Source organism: Coregonus lavaretus (assembly GCF_964263955.1).
Source record: "Coregonus lavaretus genome assembly, chromosome: 6".
Lineage (NCBI taxonomy): Eukaryota > Metazoa > Chordata > Actinopteri > Salmoniformes > Salmonidae > Coregonus > Coregonus lavaretus.
The window spans coordinates 55,269,767-55,284,508 of record NC_139993.1 but is presented as its reverse complement, the minus strand read 5'-3'; the positions used below and the strand labels follow the sequence as shown (position 1 = coordinate 55,284,508).

Sequence of the window (14,742 nt, the reverse complement as noted above, 5' to 3'; positions counted from 1 at the left end):
ACACTAGGGTGTGTCCATCCAAAATGAAATGAAAGAAGCAGTCTCAAGTCCCACCGTTTTTTCCAGACAGTTTACCCTACCAGGAGTTATTCTATCTGAAAGTAGTTAAATAGATGTTAACATACATTATTGTTGATCAGTGAATGCTACTGAATTATGACAAGTATTTTCTAGGCTGCAAATCGCGGAAGTCCTCTTGAAGCTCAAACAAAGATGGTGGATTATTGAAGACAGTTCACTCAGGCCGTTTACCGTTGAAAGAAACTGTAAGTTCCGGTCTGCTTAACGGGGTGGTTCTCCCTCAGACATCAATGCAATAGCAGCTGGGTCTGCCGCTTAGTTCATTGACTGTAATGTAACTAGAAAAAATGAGGGAGTTAGATGTCTCGCTTCCTCTTCCGTCTCAGGCTCAAACCATAGTTGGCAGTGGCACGCAATTGCTCTTCCAGTTTTTCTCCGCAGTCTCCTGTATTCATTATCCTGTCGAGTTTTTCGAGTATCTCCGTTGATTTTTGGATACTGCCGATTTTTGGACAACTGCAATAATGTATCAAGTCATAAGAAAACTCGTGTTTACAGATTCATATTGTGCCAGTGACGCTGCGAAGACTTATGAAGAATTATTTGAGAAATTAGATGCCAACAAAGATGGGAAAGTGGATGTTGCAGAACTCAAGGAGGGCCTCTCTGCTTTGGGCATTGCTTTCGGGAAAGGAGACGCGCAGGTAAATAGCATTTTACATGTGATCAGATAGACTGTCTATATGACAAAAAAAAAGTGTTATTTTAGTGTCAAAATGACATTATTGTGTAGAGCAATTTATAGATCTACACAATATGATGGCTGTAGCCCCTCCCATGGGCTAATAGTGTTGACAGATGCCAAGCAAATGTGGCATTGCAACCAGTGACAGGTTTTAATTACTAAGCTATACAAATTGAAATGTATTCTAGTCTAGTCATTTTTGTTGTTGTCATATAGCAGATGCTCTTATCCAGAGCGACTTACAGGAGCAATTAGTGTTAAGTGTCGGCTCGGGATTCGAACCAGCAACCTTTTGGTTATTGGACCAACACTCTAACCACTAGGGGCAGCAGGTAGCTTACTTGAAGTACTGCATATCTTGCATCTTGGATTACCATTAAACAATCCGTTTACTGTATTACACCTATCTTATATCATAAAGAGAGCAAAGCACATGGGCATCCCATGTCATAATTTTGCTAGATATGACTGAGGAGGTTGGTTCTTGATAAGACTCAGTATCTTAACATTTCCATATTTATTTCCATATACATATAGATAACACCTGAACCTGTCATATAGTACCAGGTAGCCTGCTGAACGCTGCAAGGAAAGGGAATCGTTAGAGGGAATTTTGCCTGTAGCTTCAAAAGTTGAAACAGGAAAGGCAAGGCTTTATTGTCAGGGTGCGACTAAGGATAAGGCCACACCTTTAAAGGTCAAATATGGCATTCCTGCGATCCTTAGTTTGCTCCCAGTCACAGCCTTATGACTTTTCATTTATCTGTTTGCACAGAAAAGTGAAAGGCAACTCCTAAAACACTCATTCACGAGGGTCAGCATCAGTTCATCCTTGATACATAATGATATGAATGCCCTATCCCCTGTTGTATGGGAGTTGAGATGACATATAGATTAGATAATCTGCTCAGTGCCTGTATAGCCTACAAGCATAATTTCAAGTCAGGTAGCCCATCCCTGGGTGAGGCAACACACCAATGCACTTTGACCCCATTACACTTTGACCCCATTACATTGATTTGGTCATACAGTCTACAGTACACCATCCCTGTAAATCCAATGAATCCTCAATGTTTTCTATAAAGAAAACAGTAGGTGGCACAATAGTCCAGCTGAAGGTCGAGCAGCCAACTGCCACTCTCCATTGAAAGTGTTTAATGTAAAGGTTTTGGAGAGATTTTACAATTATTATTTCAAGCTAGGAATGTCTACACTAAGAAAATGTACAATGGTGGTGGATTGTAAATGTGTTTTTGTTTTATTATTCCCAGAAAATAGTTTCATCTGGAGACCAGGACAACGACGAGGGTCTTGACATCAATGAGTTCTCCAAGTACCTGAAGGAACATGAGAAGAAACTGATGCTGACGTTCAAGAGCCTGGATAAAAACAATGACGGTATATTAGGCTACCCCCACTACAATATATCAATACTTAAAATACAGTAAATTATTTGATTCAATGTAAATTATTCTATATTTTATCTCATGGCATTGTTTTTTCCTACAGGACGCATTGACTATATGGAGATAAAGCAGTCCCTTGCCGACCTGGGGATGGACATCAGCAAGGAAGAGGCCGAGAAGATCCTTCAGACGTAAGCCCTCAGTCATATATCTCACTGTCACATGTATCACGTTTGTTGTCTGGTGTCATGGCGACATCAGCTGTTAAACAACCCACATTGGGCATATATTTATTTTGATGATACAGTATATCCACTCCAGCATGTTAGCTGAGCTCACTCTGTGGTTGTTCTCAGTCATTGAATGTTTATGTTGGGCCTGGCACTTTCACTATCCTCTGGTTGTGATGGGCGGGGACCCCTGCATGGTTTCACTCTAGCCTCCTGCTGCGGTGGAGCTGATAACATTAATACAGCCCCTGACTGGGGGAGGGGGGATAATAAACACCTAGAATGAAAATCAGAAAGTAGCCATTACATGTATGTGTAGTTTCTTTGCTGTGTTGACATCATTAATATTATATTATTTAAATAGATTATATTTGAGTTGGAAGGGTTACTACAGGACAGGGCACGACAGAGAGTGTTAATTTCCATAACCAAAGCAGTCAGATAGACTGACACACTTTTTGTCTAATGAATACTGGAGAGATAAGTGGAAGGAGAGAGAGGGATGGGCAGGGAGAGCAGGTCTCCAGTAAAGTACAGCATGGATCAGTAATCTCATTTACTTATTGATTATTGTGGCTGCTGTCTGCTCTCAGCGGAAGTGCAGCCGTGAACTTATCAGGAGTTAAACCAGGTTGGGATTTGAGATGGCAACTGAGATATATCAGTGTCATTTTCTATCCTAAATCCACTAGTTGTTTTGCAGTCTGCAAAATAAAACAAAAATGTTCACTCTCCTTCTTACACTTTGTTGGAGTAAATCCAAAATACACAACCAATACTTGAATGTCCTCTATTTGCTGCACCATTATTGTTATTTTTCCCCATTGTACTGACCCAATGACAGTGTCTCCCTTCTGTCTCTCTGTCCTGCAGAATTGATGTGGATGGAACCATGACTGTGGACTGGAATGAATGGAGGGAACACTTCCTCTTCAACACTGCCACCAACCTGCAGGACATTATCCGCTATTGGAAGCACTCCACGGTGAGTGTGTGTGTGTGTGTGAAAGAGAGAGACAGGGATTGCATGTTTGTGTGACTGAGTTTGTTTGTCTCTGTTTGGGAGTGTGTACTTGCTGAGTTGTCCTACACATCACTACAACCTGTTACATCGGAGTCAACAGTAGGGTCGCTTTCAAGGAACGGGACATGTACGCTTGCAAGAAAGCCTGCTACGACCTCCGACGAGCCATCAAACATGGAAAAGGTCAATATAGGACAAAGATAGAATTATACTACACCGGCTCTAACCCTCGTCAGATGTGGCAGGGTTTGCAGACTATTACGGATTACAAAGGGAAACGCAGCCGTGAGTTGCCCAGTGACGCAAACCTCCCAGACGAGCTTGAATGCCTTCTATGCTCGCGTCGAGGCAAACAACACTGAGCCAGGCATGAGAGCCCCTGCTGTCCCGGACGACTGTTTGATCTCGCTCTCCATGGCCGATGTGAGTAAGACTTTTAAACAGGTTAACACTCGCAAGGCCGCTGGGCCAGACATAATACCAGGGCACATTCTCAGAGCATGCCCAGACCAGCTGGCAAGTGTCTTCACAGACATTTTCAGCATCTCCTTGTGCCAATCTGTAATCCCAACATGTTTCAAGCAGACCACCAAGAACTCAAAGGTAACCTGCCTAAACGACTATCATCCCGTAGCACTCACATCTCCAGGTGGTGAGGGTAGGGAACAACACATCTGCCACGCTACCCTCAACACGGGGGCCCCTCAGGGGTGTGTGCTTAGTCCCCTCCTGTACTCCCTGTTCACCAACGACTGTGTGGCCACGCACGACTCCAAAACCATTATTAAGTTTGCTGACGACACAACGGTGGTAGACCTACAGGGAGGAGGTCAGAGACCTGGCCGTGTGGTGCCAGGACAATAACCTATCCTTCAACATTAGCAAGACAAAGGAGCTGATCGTGGACTACAGGAAACATCAGTGGGGCTGTACTGGAGCGGGTCGAGAGCTCCAAGTTCCTCGGTGTCCACATCACCAAAGACTTAACATGGTCCTCTCACACCAGCTCAGTCGTGAAGAAGCCGCGACAGTGCCTCTTCCCCCTCAGAATGTTGAAAAGATCCTTAAAACTACAACTGCACCATTGAGAGCATCTTAACTGGCTGCATCATCGCTTGGTATGGCAACTGCACCGCCCTCGATCGCAAGGTGCTACAGAGGGTGGTGCGGACGGCCCAGTACATCATTGGGGCCGAGCTCCCTACCATCCAGGATCTCTATACCAGACGGTGTCAGAGGAAGGCCCGGAAAATTGTCAAAGACCCCAGCCACCCAAGCCATAGACTGTTCTCTCTGCTACCGCATGGCAAGCGGTACCGGAGTGCCAAGTCTGGGACCAAAAGGCACCTGAACAGCTTCTACCCCTGCTGAACAGTTAATCAAATGGCTACCCGGACTATTTGCATTGACCATTTTTTGCACTGACTCCCTTACACAGACTCTAATGCACACTCACTGGACTCTACCAACACACTCACACATACTTACACTGACACTCCTACACACACACACACACACACACACTACACATGCTCACACACACAAAACACACTCACACATGCATATTGACGCCACACACATACACACACTTTCACACTCTTCAAATATGCTGCAGCTACTCTGTTTATTATCTATCCTGATTGCCTAGTCACTTTTACCCCTACCTACATGTACATATTACCTCAACTACCTCATACCCCTGCACATTGACTCGGTACCTGTACTCCTGGTATATAGCCTCGTTATTGTTTTTATTGTGTTACTATTTTTCTATTTTTATTTGCTAACTTACTTACTTTTTAACTGCATTGCTGGGAAAGGGCTCGTAAGAAAGCATTTCACAGTAAAGTCTACACCTGTTGTAGTCGGCGCATGTGACAAATGAGCTCAACAATATCACAATCAGATATCAAAAGATTGGTGGTGACAATTTTGCACCTTGCATACAAGCTCAACTTGTAACAACACTTGCTTGAATAGAGTAACTATTGTTGTAACAGTGCTACAACTGTCATTACATAAGGACAGTGCAATGTCTGCCCTTCACAACCGTTTGACAGACAGTAGAGGGGAGAGTTGTGCATAAGAGTTCCTTCCCTGCTGGTTCTGGAGATGTCCCAGGACTTGTGTAATGACATGGTTCCTCTTTATGTCAATGGAATCAGACGGAGTCAAGAGTCAGTCAAGAAACAGGCAAAGGAGGGAGGGAGGGAGGGAAGGAGAGAGGGAGGGAGAGAAGGAGAGATAGAGGTGAAGTAATAGGCTTTGTCTTCTGTTTATACGCTCATGTATAGGGGAGTTTTGGCTCCTGAATGAAAGACAGACAGTGATGTGGAGAGAACTAGCCAGTCACAGTAGAGGAAGGAACAGTCAACAAACTGACAGGTCATGTGGCAGTGCAACCTGGGGGTGCAGTTTTTATTGCTGAATATTTTGATATCCTCATGTCCTACAACAGGGCTCTCCAACCCTGTTCCTTGAATGCTACCGTCTTGTAGGATTTTGTTCCAACCCTAATCTAGCGCACATGATTCTAATAATTAGCTGGTTGATAAGCTGAATCAGGTTAGTTACAACTGGGGTTGCAGCGAAACCCTACAGGAGGGTAACTCTCCAGGAACAGGGTTGGAGAGCCCTGTCCTAGAATCTGGATTCTCGACCAAAGTTCTGAAACTAGGACTTCCTGAACAATAAGAACATCAACCACTCCAAGAACCTCATAGTCAATTCACACTGTCAAGTTTTATAGCTGTTATTTAGATTGAATAGGTTATTGAATCTGCCAATTTTATATTTTATTGGGAAGCACCTGCAAACTGTCAAAGTGCACTGTACCAATCAATTAATACAATTTTCCTTAATGAAATGTAATACTGATGCATTGCATGTAAGCCAACACAACAACACTCAAACAGATCCGGTCAATGCCAGTGACTGGTAACCTTTGACATTGGATCCTCTGCCCATTCATCCACCCAAGAGAGAGATGTTGAATAAACCTGCATGACTTAGCTAAGCTAGGCTACGGTAAGCTAATTTAAGGCTGTCCTAGGAGGGGATTAGCTTGTTAGTGGCTTGGGACGGTGTGGGAGGTAAGGAAGTCAATGTGATGTGAGTCTGGGCGGGATAGGACCAGAGGAGGGTTTTATCTGGTTGTTATTGGGGCGGAAGTAGGCTACAGTGCCACTGGGACATTGACTGGCTGGCCCAGTACATACAACTGGCTATTGCATGGCTCTGAACCGACAGACCGACCAGTACCAGGATCAGTATCACGGCTCAGATTCGGGCTGGGGCGACATGGCACTGCTGCAGCATCCCAAAGAAAAGTGGTTCATTATTGATTTTGAGGATGATGGAAATATCTGTGAGGTGGAGATTGAGGTGGTAGGTTCCATAGAGATCCTATTAAATTACAAATTCCTAATTCTATGGTAGGTTCACTCCTCCGTCCTCTATTAAGTGAATTTAGACTTTATTTTGTCCATGATAAAGTATCTTTCTTTACCAACACTGAGCACTGAGGAGATCGTATTGGACCTGGAAGTCAGTATGCCGATGAATTATTTGGTTTGTATATGTTTTTGGTGGCAAATTATTATTATAGTGAGATGCCTTTACTTATGGAAGCCCATAGACATCTGTTGATTATGTTTATTACTGCATCCAGAGTTGTCTTCTGAGTTGTTTTGTTTTTGTTGTTGTATTGAAAATAGTGTATTGAATTTGCATTACATTGAAGGCAGTCATTTTTGTCTTCGAAAATTGGAGCAATCTGCTGTCACGATAATAACACAATTATACCACAGTAATAATATACTGGTATGTAATTGTTGAAATGGGACATTTGTTTCCGTTGTACCATTTTGTTAAATGAGTGTTTTGCAATGTTGAGCTAATACGCTGTAATTGGCATCAGTGGCATCCATGTAGACACACACATAGACACACCATGTTACATAAAGTGAGAATTAGGCCAAGGTAAAACATCAAGGGTTCGGTAGGATTAGGTTCAAGGTTGGCGTGAGGTTATGATTGGTCAGGGTGTTTGGGCAGTACTGAGAGGTATACTACAAAGCTGGATCAAGGAGTTAGCCAGCTAACTTTCCTACATGTTCTGAATTTTTAGAAAGATAAGCTTGAAATGGGCATATTCTCATTGTCTCAACAACCACAAACACATATCCAAGTTTAGCTTTCTACTGAACCAAAAAATCTATAGTTATTTCAGGTTGTTCATCAAAGTTAGCTGACTAATTCATTCATCCTGCTAGTATACCCCTCTGGTGTTATGTCACAGGTCTTGGGAGGTGAAAGGGTTTGTTGCTGTGCAGTGCTGGTGTTGTGGGGTTCAGGTCTCTGGTGAAGGACGGATGTAATTAGGGAGTGGGACTTAAAGATCTTAGTGAGATGTGATCAAATAGGCCCCATCTCCTTTACATGTGGGTCACCCTGTTGCTTTTGATGAAGCTGATCTTGCTGCTCATAACTGATCCTCCATCGTCTCATCATTCATCAAAATATTCATAATCAAATGTTATCAGCATTTGTTCTGCTTGGCGCTCTTTCGATGTGCGTTCTTTTTTTTCGCGCTTTTCCGACCAATGCGCTCTGCTACTCCCAGACCCACATATATTTTAATTCGCTACTAGAATATTTCAGCACACTTTGAACCAAAATGGATCGAATCAAGTTTAGTATGGAGGCGCAACCGTCTTTCCACTCAATGTTGTTGTCGGCCTAGAATTAAACCTGTTCCACGTCACGCGCTTCTATAGTTTTATGCATTAATATGCATTTTATGCGATGTATAATTGCATTTTTGTGTAGGCTACTGGTAAAAAATGTTTTTGAATGAACTACTTATTTCTTCGACCTGCAAATCAATAGTATTGATTGGGGGTGCGTGAGAACAAGCGTGCTAAGACTTTATTGGGGGCAAACTCAGTGTTTCAAAATGTTGGCTATATTCGTTAACAGTATGCATGTGTTTCTGTGTATTGTGATAGGTGCTGGATATTGGGGACAGCCTCACCATCCCTGATGAGTTCACAGAGGAGGAGAAGACAACCGGTGTGTGGTGGAAACAGCTGGCAGCCGGCGCCATGGCTGGGGCGGTCTCTCGCACAGGCACCGCCCCTCTGGACAGGATGAAGGTGTTCATGCAGGTATGTACTGTGGGCCAACATGCCTAACTCTATTAAGCATAGTCCAAGAAATGTATTGTGTATGTCCTTCTTGGTAAAGTTAGATGCAGTATACAGTAAATGTGAAGACCATATCAAATTAATTTACCTTTCTTGTGATGCTTGGAGGACATGGGGAGATCCTACCTGCAGGGATCGAATTACAGGGAGCTAAGGAGGTGGCCCTCACAATAATTGAAATATCAATGTGCCCCCCACAAATGATACCGACAACAGGCACCAAGAGGTATTTGGCACCCACAAGAGTCAATGTGTAATTCGAACCCTGATTATCTGTGATTTCTCTTTCTCAGGTGCACGGTTCCAAGACCAATAAGATCAGTCTGGTAGGGGGCTTCAAGCAGATGATAAAGGAGGGGGGTGTCAGCTCCCTGTGGAGGGGCAACGGGACCAACGTCCTGAAGATCGCCCCTGAGACTGCCATCAAGTTCATGGCCTACGAACAGGTGAGAAACAATCAAAATTCTATCTTTGTTGTTTTTAAGACCTGTGGATCAGATCTATTTCGAGTTACTTTTTTCTTATCTGGTTAACCATGTAGCCACATAGACCGGGCATTATGTCTACTGTAATTGTATTCTGTATGTCTCTGGGCCATCAGCACAGTTTCACTTTGCTGGCTCTGTTCCTCTTGGCAGTATAAGAAGATGCTGTCGTCAGAGGGAGGGAAGGTCCAGACCCACGAGAGGTTCATTGCTGGATCACTGGCCGGGGCCTCCGCTCAGACGGCCATCTACCCCATGGAGGTGAGGAGAGGATGCGAGTGAAAGGGAATGGGAGGGGAGAGAAGTGGAGGGGAGTAGAGAGATAAAGAAATGGGGATAAACATGAGCGGGAAGGAGAAGAGGGGAGCGCAGAGAGAGAATATATTCGGTGTAGTTTTATAACCAGCTAAAGTCTCTTTTTACTTTGTCCTTTTAGGTAATGAAGACAAGGCTTACGCTGAGGAAGACTGGACAGTACTCAGGAATGTTTGACTGTGCCAAGAAGATCCTGAAGAAGGAGGGAGTGAAGGCCTTCTATAAGGGCTACGTTCCAAACATCCTGGGCATCATTCCATATGCTGGGATAGACCTGGCAGTGTACGAGGTGTGTCCAAACATTTCTAACTGGATAAAACCGTTTTTTAAGGGTTTGGACAAGTCATTGATGTAGTCTGGTCCCAGATCTATGTGTGCTGTATGGTGTTGTACTTCTTTGGTTGTTGGTTATACAGCAGAAACCTTTGAAGATGTCAACCCAGTTTTACCAGTAAATGTAGGTGATTGTGACCTCTTGGCCTAATCATGATTCCTGACTCTCTCTTTGTGCTCTACTCTACCCCTTCTTACCTCAGAGTCTGAAGAATGCGTGGCTGGCCCGTTATGCCAAAGACACAGCTAATCCTGGGATCCTGGTGCTGTTGGCCTGTGGTACCATCTCCAGCACCTGTGGCCAGCTGGCCAGTTATCCCCTGGCTCTGATCCGAACCAGGATGCAGGCAGCAGGTAAACCTCAGAGATCACTCAAAACCCAAACCTGTGACTGCACAAAGTGTTACAACACTGTCACATATTGAAACAGACTGGTCTCATAGACTAGACGTAACATAGTAAGGGAAAGGGGGATACCTAGTCAGTTGTACAACTGAATGCATTCAACTGAAATGTGTCTTCCACATTTAACCCAACCCCTCTGAATCAGAGAGGTGCGGAGGGCTGCCTTAATCGACATCCACGTCTTTGGCACCCGTGGAACAGTGGGTTAACTGCCTTGCTCGGGCAGAACGACAGAGTTTTACCTTGTCAGCTCGGGGATTCGATCCAGCAACCTTTCGGTTACTGGCCCAACGCTCCTATGGTATGGTTACATAAGACAGAAGGTTACTTAAGGCAAAAGCAAAGGAGGATGGATGGATGGATGGATGGATGGATGGATGGATGGATGGATGGATGGATGGATGGATGGATGGATGGATGGATGGATGGATGGATGGATGGATGGATGGATGGATGGATGGATGGATGGATGGATAACGCAAATGTCTAGCAACCCAAAGGTTGCGTGTTTGAATCTCATCATGGACAACTTTAGCATTTTAGCTAATTAGCAACTTTTAAACTAGTTACTACTTGTAGTTGGTTTGCAACTAATTTACTTAGCATGTTAGCTAACCCTTCCCCTAACCCTTGAACCTAACCCTAACCTTTTAACCTAACTCCTAACCTTAAACCTATCCTTAACCCCTAAAAGCATCAGCAAGCTTCAGTTCGGCTGGCAGCTAGCCGAAGTCGGCTAGGCGAACCGAACGAGTGTGCTCGCATACTCCCTTAAAAGACCTTCGCTTAAAAAAATGAGAACAAAGCGGCAATAGTACTGTTTGGCCATTTTGAGATGCCATAGCCAGTATACACTTCCTCAAAATAGTCAGAATTAATCTAAGATAACTCAAGAAATCTGTCATTAATTTGGACTTTTTGGCAAAGGAGATCTTAGTTGCGCAATTTTACATCTAACTAAGATGTTTGGTGCAGTATTTCTCTATTTAAAAATGTGCATGAAAACGAGTTGTCTCTCGTTGAATGACAACAAAGAATCCCTACAGTTGACGGACGAAGGGGCGTACACTTAAACTCCTGAACTTCGGCTGGCCTTGAGAAAAAAAATGTGTGTGCCCGAACAGCCGAAAAATCACTTACCGAAGTCCAAAACGAATAAAAACATCAACATGTCGTCATAATATCTGCAGAAACACTTCCAAACTGTTTCAGCTAGAAAACATGCGGACGTCTGTTATGATGAGTTTCGGGTATGAATAAGTACAGGATGTAAGAGAAAGCAGCAGACACTCAGATGGAAGTTTGACTCTACATTTATTCAGTACTGGATCACATAATAAGATGAATGTGCTTTGCCTCTTATCATGTAACGGAATTACATAGACTCTCTCTCAGCCTATATAGTGCTCTTCCAGTCTACTTTTGTCTTATCCAGTTGCTAACCATAATTGAGTTGTCACTCAACTACGCCCATATCATTCCTATCCTTGGTTTCGTGTGGCACACTAGTCATGACATTTCATCACGCACCATTCCTAAGATTAGCACCAGTGGCCCCCCAATCTATCTTGGCACACCGACCCTCTAGTACTCACTCGTGATACTACGAACACATGGCTTTCCTCGCTTTCACATACAATTTACAATCTTTATAATATTGGATCAAACACTCTTCATATCAACGTCTTAACCCTAACCCCTAGCCTAGCTAACGTTAGCCTCAAATTGGAATTCATAACATATTGTACGAATTTAAATTCGGAACAGGACATCCACAAATTAATACATACCATACCATACGAAACGTAAAATATCATACTAAATGGAGTGTTTCGGATTTATGTACAGAAAACGAAATACTCTGAGACCACGTTGAGAGAAAAACCAAATCCCACTCCGGTCTCAAACATGATGTATTATCATGGCCAAGATGACTGACTGAATTATATCCACTAAACCGAAGTCTTCAAAATATATAACTGTAGCAACAACTCCTGATTGATTTAACATGTCAAATTAGTCCATGGTAATACCAACTTAATTTCCTCCCTATCTTTCCCTTTTCTCTCAGCATCCATCGAGGGCTCGGAGCAGATGACCATGAATCATCTGGTGAAGAAGATCTTGGAGAAAGAAGGATTCTTTGGACTGTACCGTGGAATCCTGCCCAACTTCATGAAAGTCATCCCAGCTGTCAGTATCAGCTATGTGGTGTACGAGTACATGAGGACTGGGCTGGGCATCTCTAAGTGAGGAGTGGAATTGTATTAGTGTGTGTGGGTTCACATATGTGTGTCAGTCAGATTATTTGAAACCATTTCCCTCCATATTTTCAGTGACATTTGTTGTTGGAAATTGCATGTGAAATAAAAATAACTGTTTACCTGTTCCACCAAAACCTGGACTCAATCTAGCTGTTGCTAGGGTGTTAGTCCATTGTCTTGGGACCTTTTTTATTACAACCACGCACACAAACTTCCCAAGGCAGTCTGAATGGTCATCAGTCAAACACTATGGTGGTTTACGTATTCCAAGTTTCCCCAAGTATACCCAGTTACCAAAGAAAGATAGAGGTAAGATGTTTCACCTGAGATGCACAAACCTGAGATAGTTATATATTATTTTTACATAACACACTAGACAAGGTCAGTTACTGGAGAAATAAAATAAAACATTCTGGGGGAATTAGGGTTGCGTTCTAAATTTGAGTGTCAGGGTGAAATAGAAGATGGCTCCTGTCTTGTTGGAAGGCAGAGTCATGCAAATGTTGTTTTGCACATTTTGGGTCCATGAAAAAGGAGTATGTGCCTTATTGTGTGATTTGTTCAGATCTCTGACCTGTGGGCCTGTCCATCCATCCAATTTGTCTTGCCTTTTTTCCAAAGTTTTGTTAAATTAGATACTCCTGTGTAAAATAAAATAAATATTTTAATACAAAGATGTGCTGAGTCCATTCTTTCAAGCCTTTCACACATTAATTCATTGTAGGCTGAGGCTGGTCACGCCGCCACGCCGTTGTTTTATTATCTGCAATAATAATGCATGACACTGACACACCACATCGATATAAAGCAGATGTCTGAAACGTACCACCTGCTCATTACAGTTTTGCCAGAACCAGAGCCTAAAGGATACACTTTCAGTATCAGTCAGCCTTTTTTAAGAACCATAAATAACACAATCAAACATATGCCATCACAAACACACTCTTTGCCCTTTTAGATATCTTTCCATTCACACTTAAAATATGTTCAATTACAAATGTGTCTATACTCTGTAGCATGAATTCATTGCTCTGAGAATATCTTCTTCTCTGGGTAGACTCCCTTGAGAACCAGTGTGGCCACCAGTGAGAGGAAGGCCACCACCGACAGTATAGTACGCAGGGCTTTGAACCAGCTGGGGTAAGTGGGCAGCAGAGACAGGTCATAGTGTAGGGAGATACCTAGCCCCATGATGACCATCATAGCTGCTGGGGTAATAGTGTCGCTGAACAGCATGGCCAGCCAGGCAAACAGGGACGGAACCACGCTATTGGCCAGGTTGATCCAGTCTGGCTTGGCCGGGCTAGTCTCTGGGATGGCAAAGCCCCAACGCGCCCCACCCAGGAAAGACAAGATAGATGCTCCATAGGCCACCTGGGCGAAGGCCACCTCTGGCATGTAGGTCTCGGTCACAGCCATGACGAACGGAGCAGAGATGAAAGGGATGAGGCCGGAGAGGCCCAGGTACAGCGCTGGTTTGGGGCTCTTTCCCAGGTCTCTCATGTCATAACGGAGCAGGTCCAACTCTCTGGGTGGAGGCTCTGGTTGTTGTCGTTTCTTCAGCCTCGCAGCAGAGCTGTGGAAGTACTGGGTCCTCAATAGACCAAGTCCAACAGCATCACTTATTTTAGGGAGCAGCCTGGCCGAGGAGCCCCTGCAAGGCCACAGGGGACAGGAACCATAGGAGGCATCAGACACCCTGGCTGAGGCAGCAGCAGACAGGCAGGACATCTGCTGTGGAGAGCCCCAATGCCATCCATGGAAATAGAGATTAAATAAGATCAGTAGATGGACATGAAACAATGTTTATAGTCTCCTCTTACAGGTAAACTCACCTTGTGAGCAATAAGGATGTGTCTTCTAAATATACCAGCCAACATCTTATCTGAAAAGATAGAACATTTTAATAAATAGGCCAAAATCCGAATAGCATAGTGCTATCTGAATGTCTGAAATCTCTGCATGCTAAAAACTAACGCACGTAGTTGCTTGTGTAGAAAGTCATATATTGTTAATGTCTCATTCAAATCACTGTCTCTGCGCAGAGAACATTTCTATACTATCTCGGATTATTGTATTCTTACTTGTTTTTCAAATCGGAATTAAAATGTTTGTCATAAATAAGTAAAAAGCCGCTGTCCCGTATGTCAGATATGCTCCCGGCTGGCTTGTGTGCGCACGGATATGTATTCCGTCCGTACAGTGACCTATGAGCAGTCTGGTTCCACAACAGTATCGATGAATTGTTCAATTAAATGTGGTGGATATATGTTCTACATCATTTGGATTAAACCAATAAACTGACAG

At 43.6% G+C, this 14,742-nt stretch overlaps 2 protein-coding genes across 3 annotated transcripts; one reads left to right on the top strand and one right to left on the bottom strand.

The window, feature by feature from the left end:
• LOC311131324 (mitochondrial adenyl nucleotide antiporter SLC25A24) lies at positions 1 to 13,106 on the top strand. Its single transcript, XM_084164232.1, has 10 exons — positions 1 to 725; positions 2,038 to 2,164; positions 2,276 to 2,363; positions 3,276 to 3,387; positions 8,436 to 8,594; positions 8,927 to 9,079; positions 9,272 to 9,379; positions 9,555 to 9,722; positions 9,970 to 10,120; positions 12,243 to 13,106. Exons 1-10 carry the CDS (start codon positions 546 to 548, stop codon positions 12,422 to 12,424), a joined length of 1,428 nt encoding a protein of 475 aa, XP_084020358.1. The 5' UTR covers positions 1 to 545; the 3' UTR covers positions 12,425 to 13,106.
• On the bottom strand, positions 12,594 to 14,621 carry LOC311131325 (transmembrane protein 69-like). 2 transcript variants are annotated; one of them, XM_084164233.1, is made up of 3 exons: positions 14,520 to 14,619; positions 14,271 to 14,320; positions 12,594 to 14,169 (listed from the first exon to the last, which is right to left on the bottom strand). In XM_084164233.1, the coding sequence occupies exons 2-3, from the start codon at positions 14,313 to 14,315 to the stop codon at positions 13,459 to 13,461; spliced, it is 756 nt and encodes a 251-aa protein (XP_084020359.1). In that variant the 5' UTR covers positions 14,316 to 14,320; positions 14,520 to 14,619; the 3' UTR covers positions 12,594 to 13,458. The 2 variants fall into 2 exon arrangements, with proteins under 2 accessions (XP_084020359.1, XP_084020360.1); XM_084164234.1 differs by having other exon boundaries at positions 13,106 to 14,166; positions 14,520 to 14,621.
• Positions 14,622 to 14,742: the final 121 nt, after the last annotated feature.

Coding starts and splice junctions, on each gene's coding strand:
- LOC311131325 (XM_084164233.1), bottom strand. CDS start 14,315: ATGTTGGCTGGTATATTTAGAAGACACATCCTTATTGCTCACAAG. Junction 14,170..14,270: donor ACATCCTTATTGCTCACAAG/GTGAGTTTACCT, acceptor GGCTCTCCACAG/CAGATGTCCTGCCTGTCTGC.
- LOC311131324 (XM_084164232.1), top strand. CDS start 546: ATGTATCAAGTCATAAGAAAACTCGTGTTTACAGATTCATATTGTGCC. Junction 2,364..3,275: donor GCCGAGAAGATCCTTCAGAC/GTAAGCCCTCAG, acceptor TCTGTCCTGCAG/AATTGATGTGGATGGAACCA. Junction 9,380..9,554: donor CGGCCATCTACCCCATGGAG/GTGAGGAGAGGA, acceptor TTGTCCTTTTAG/GTAATGAAGACAAGGCTTAC.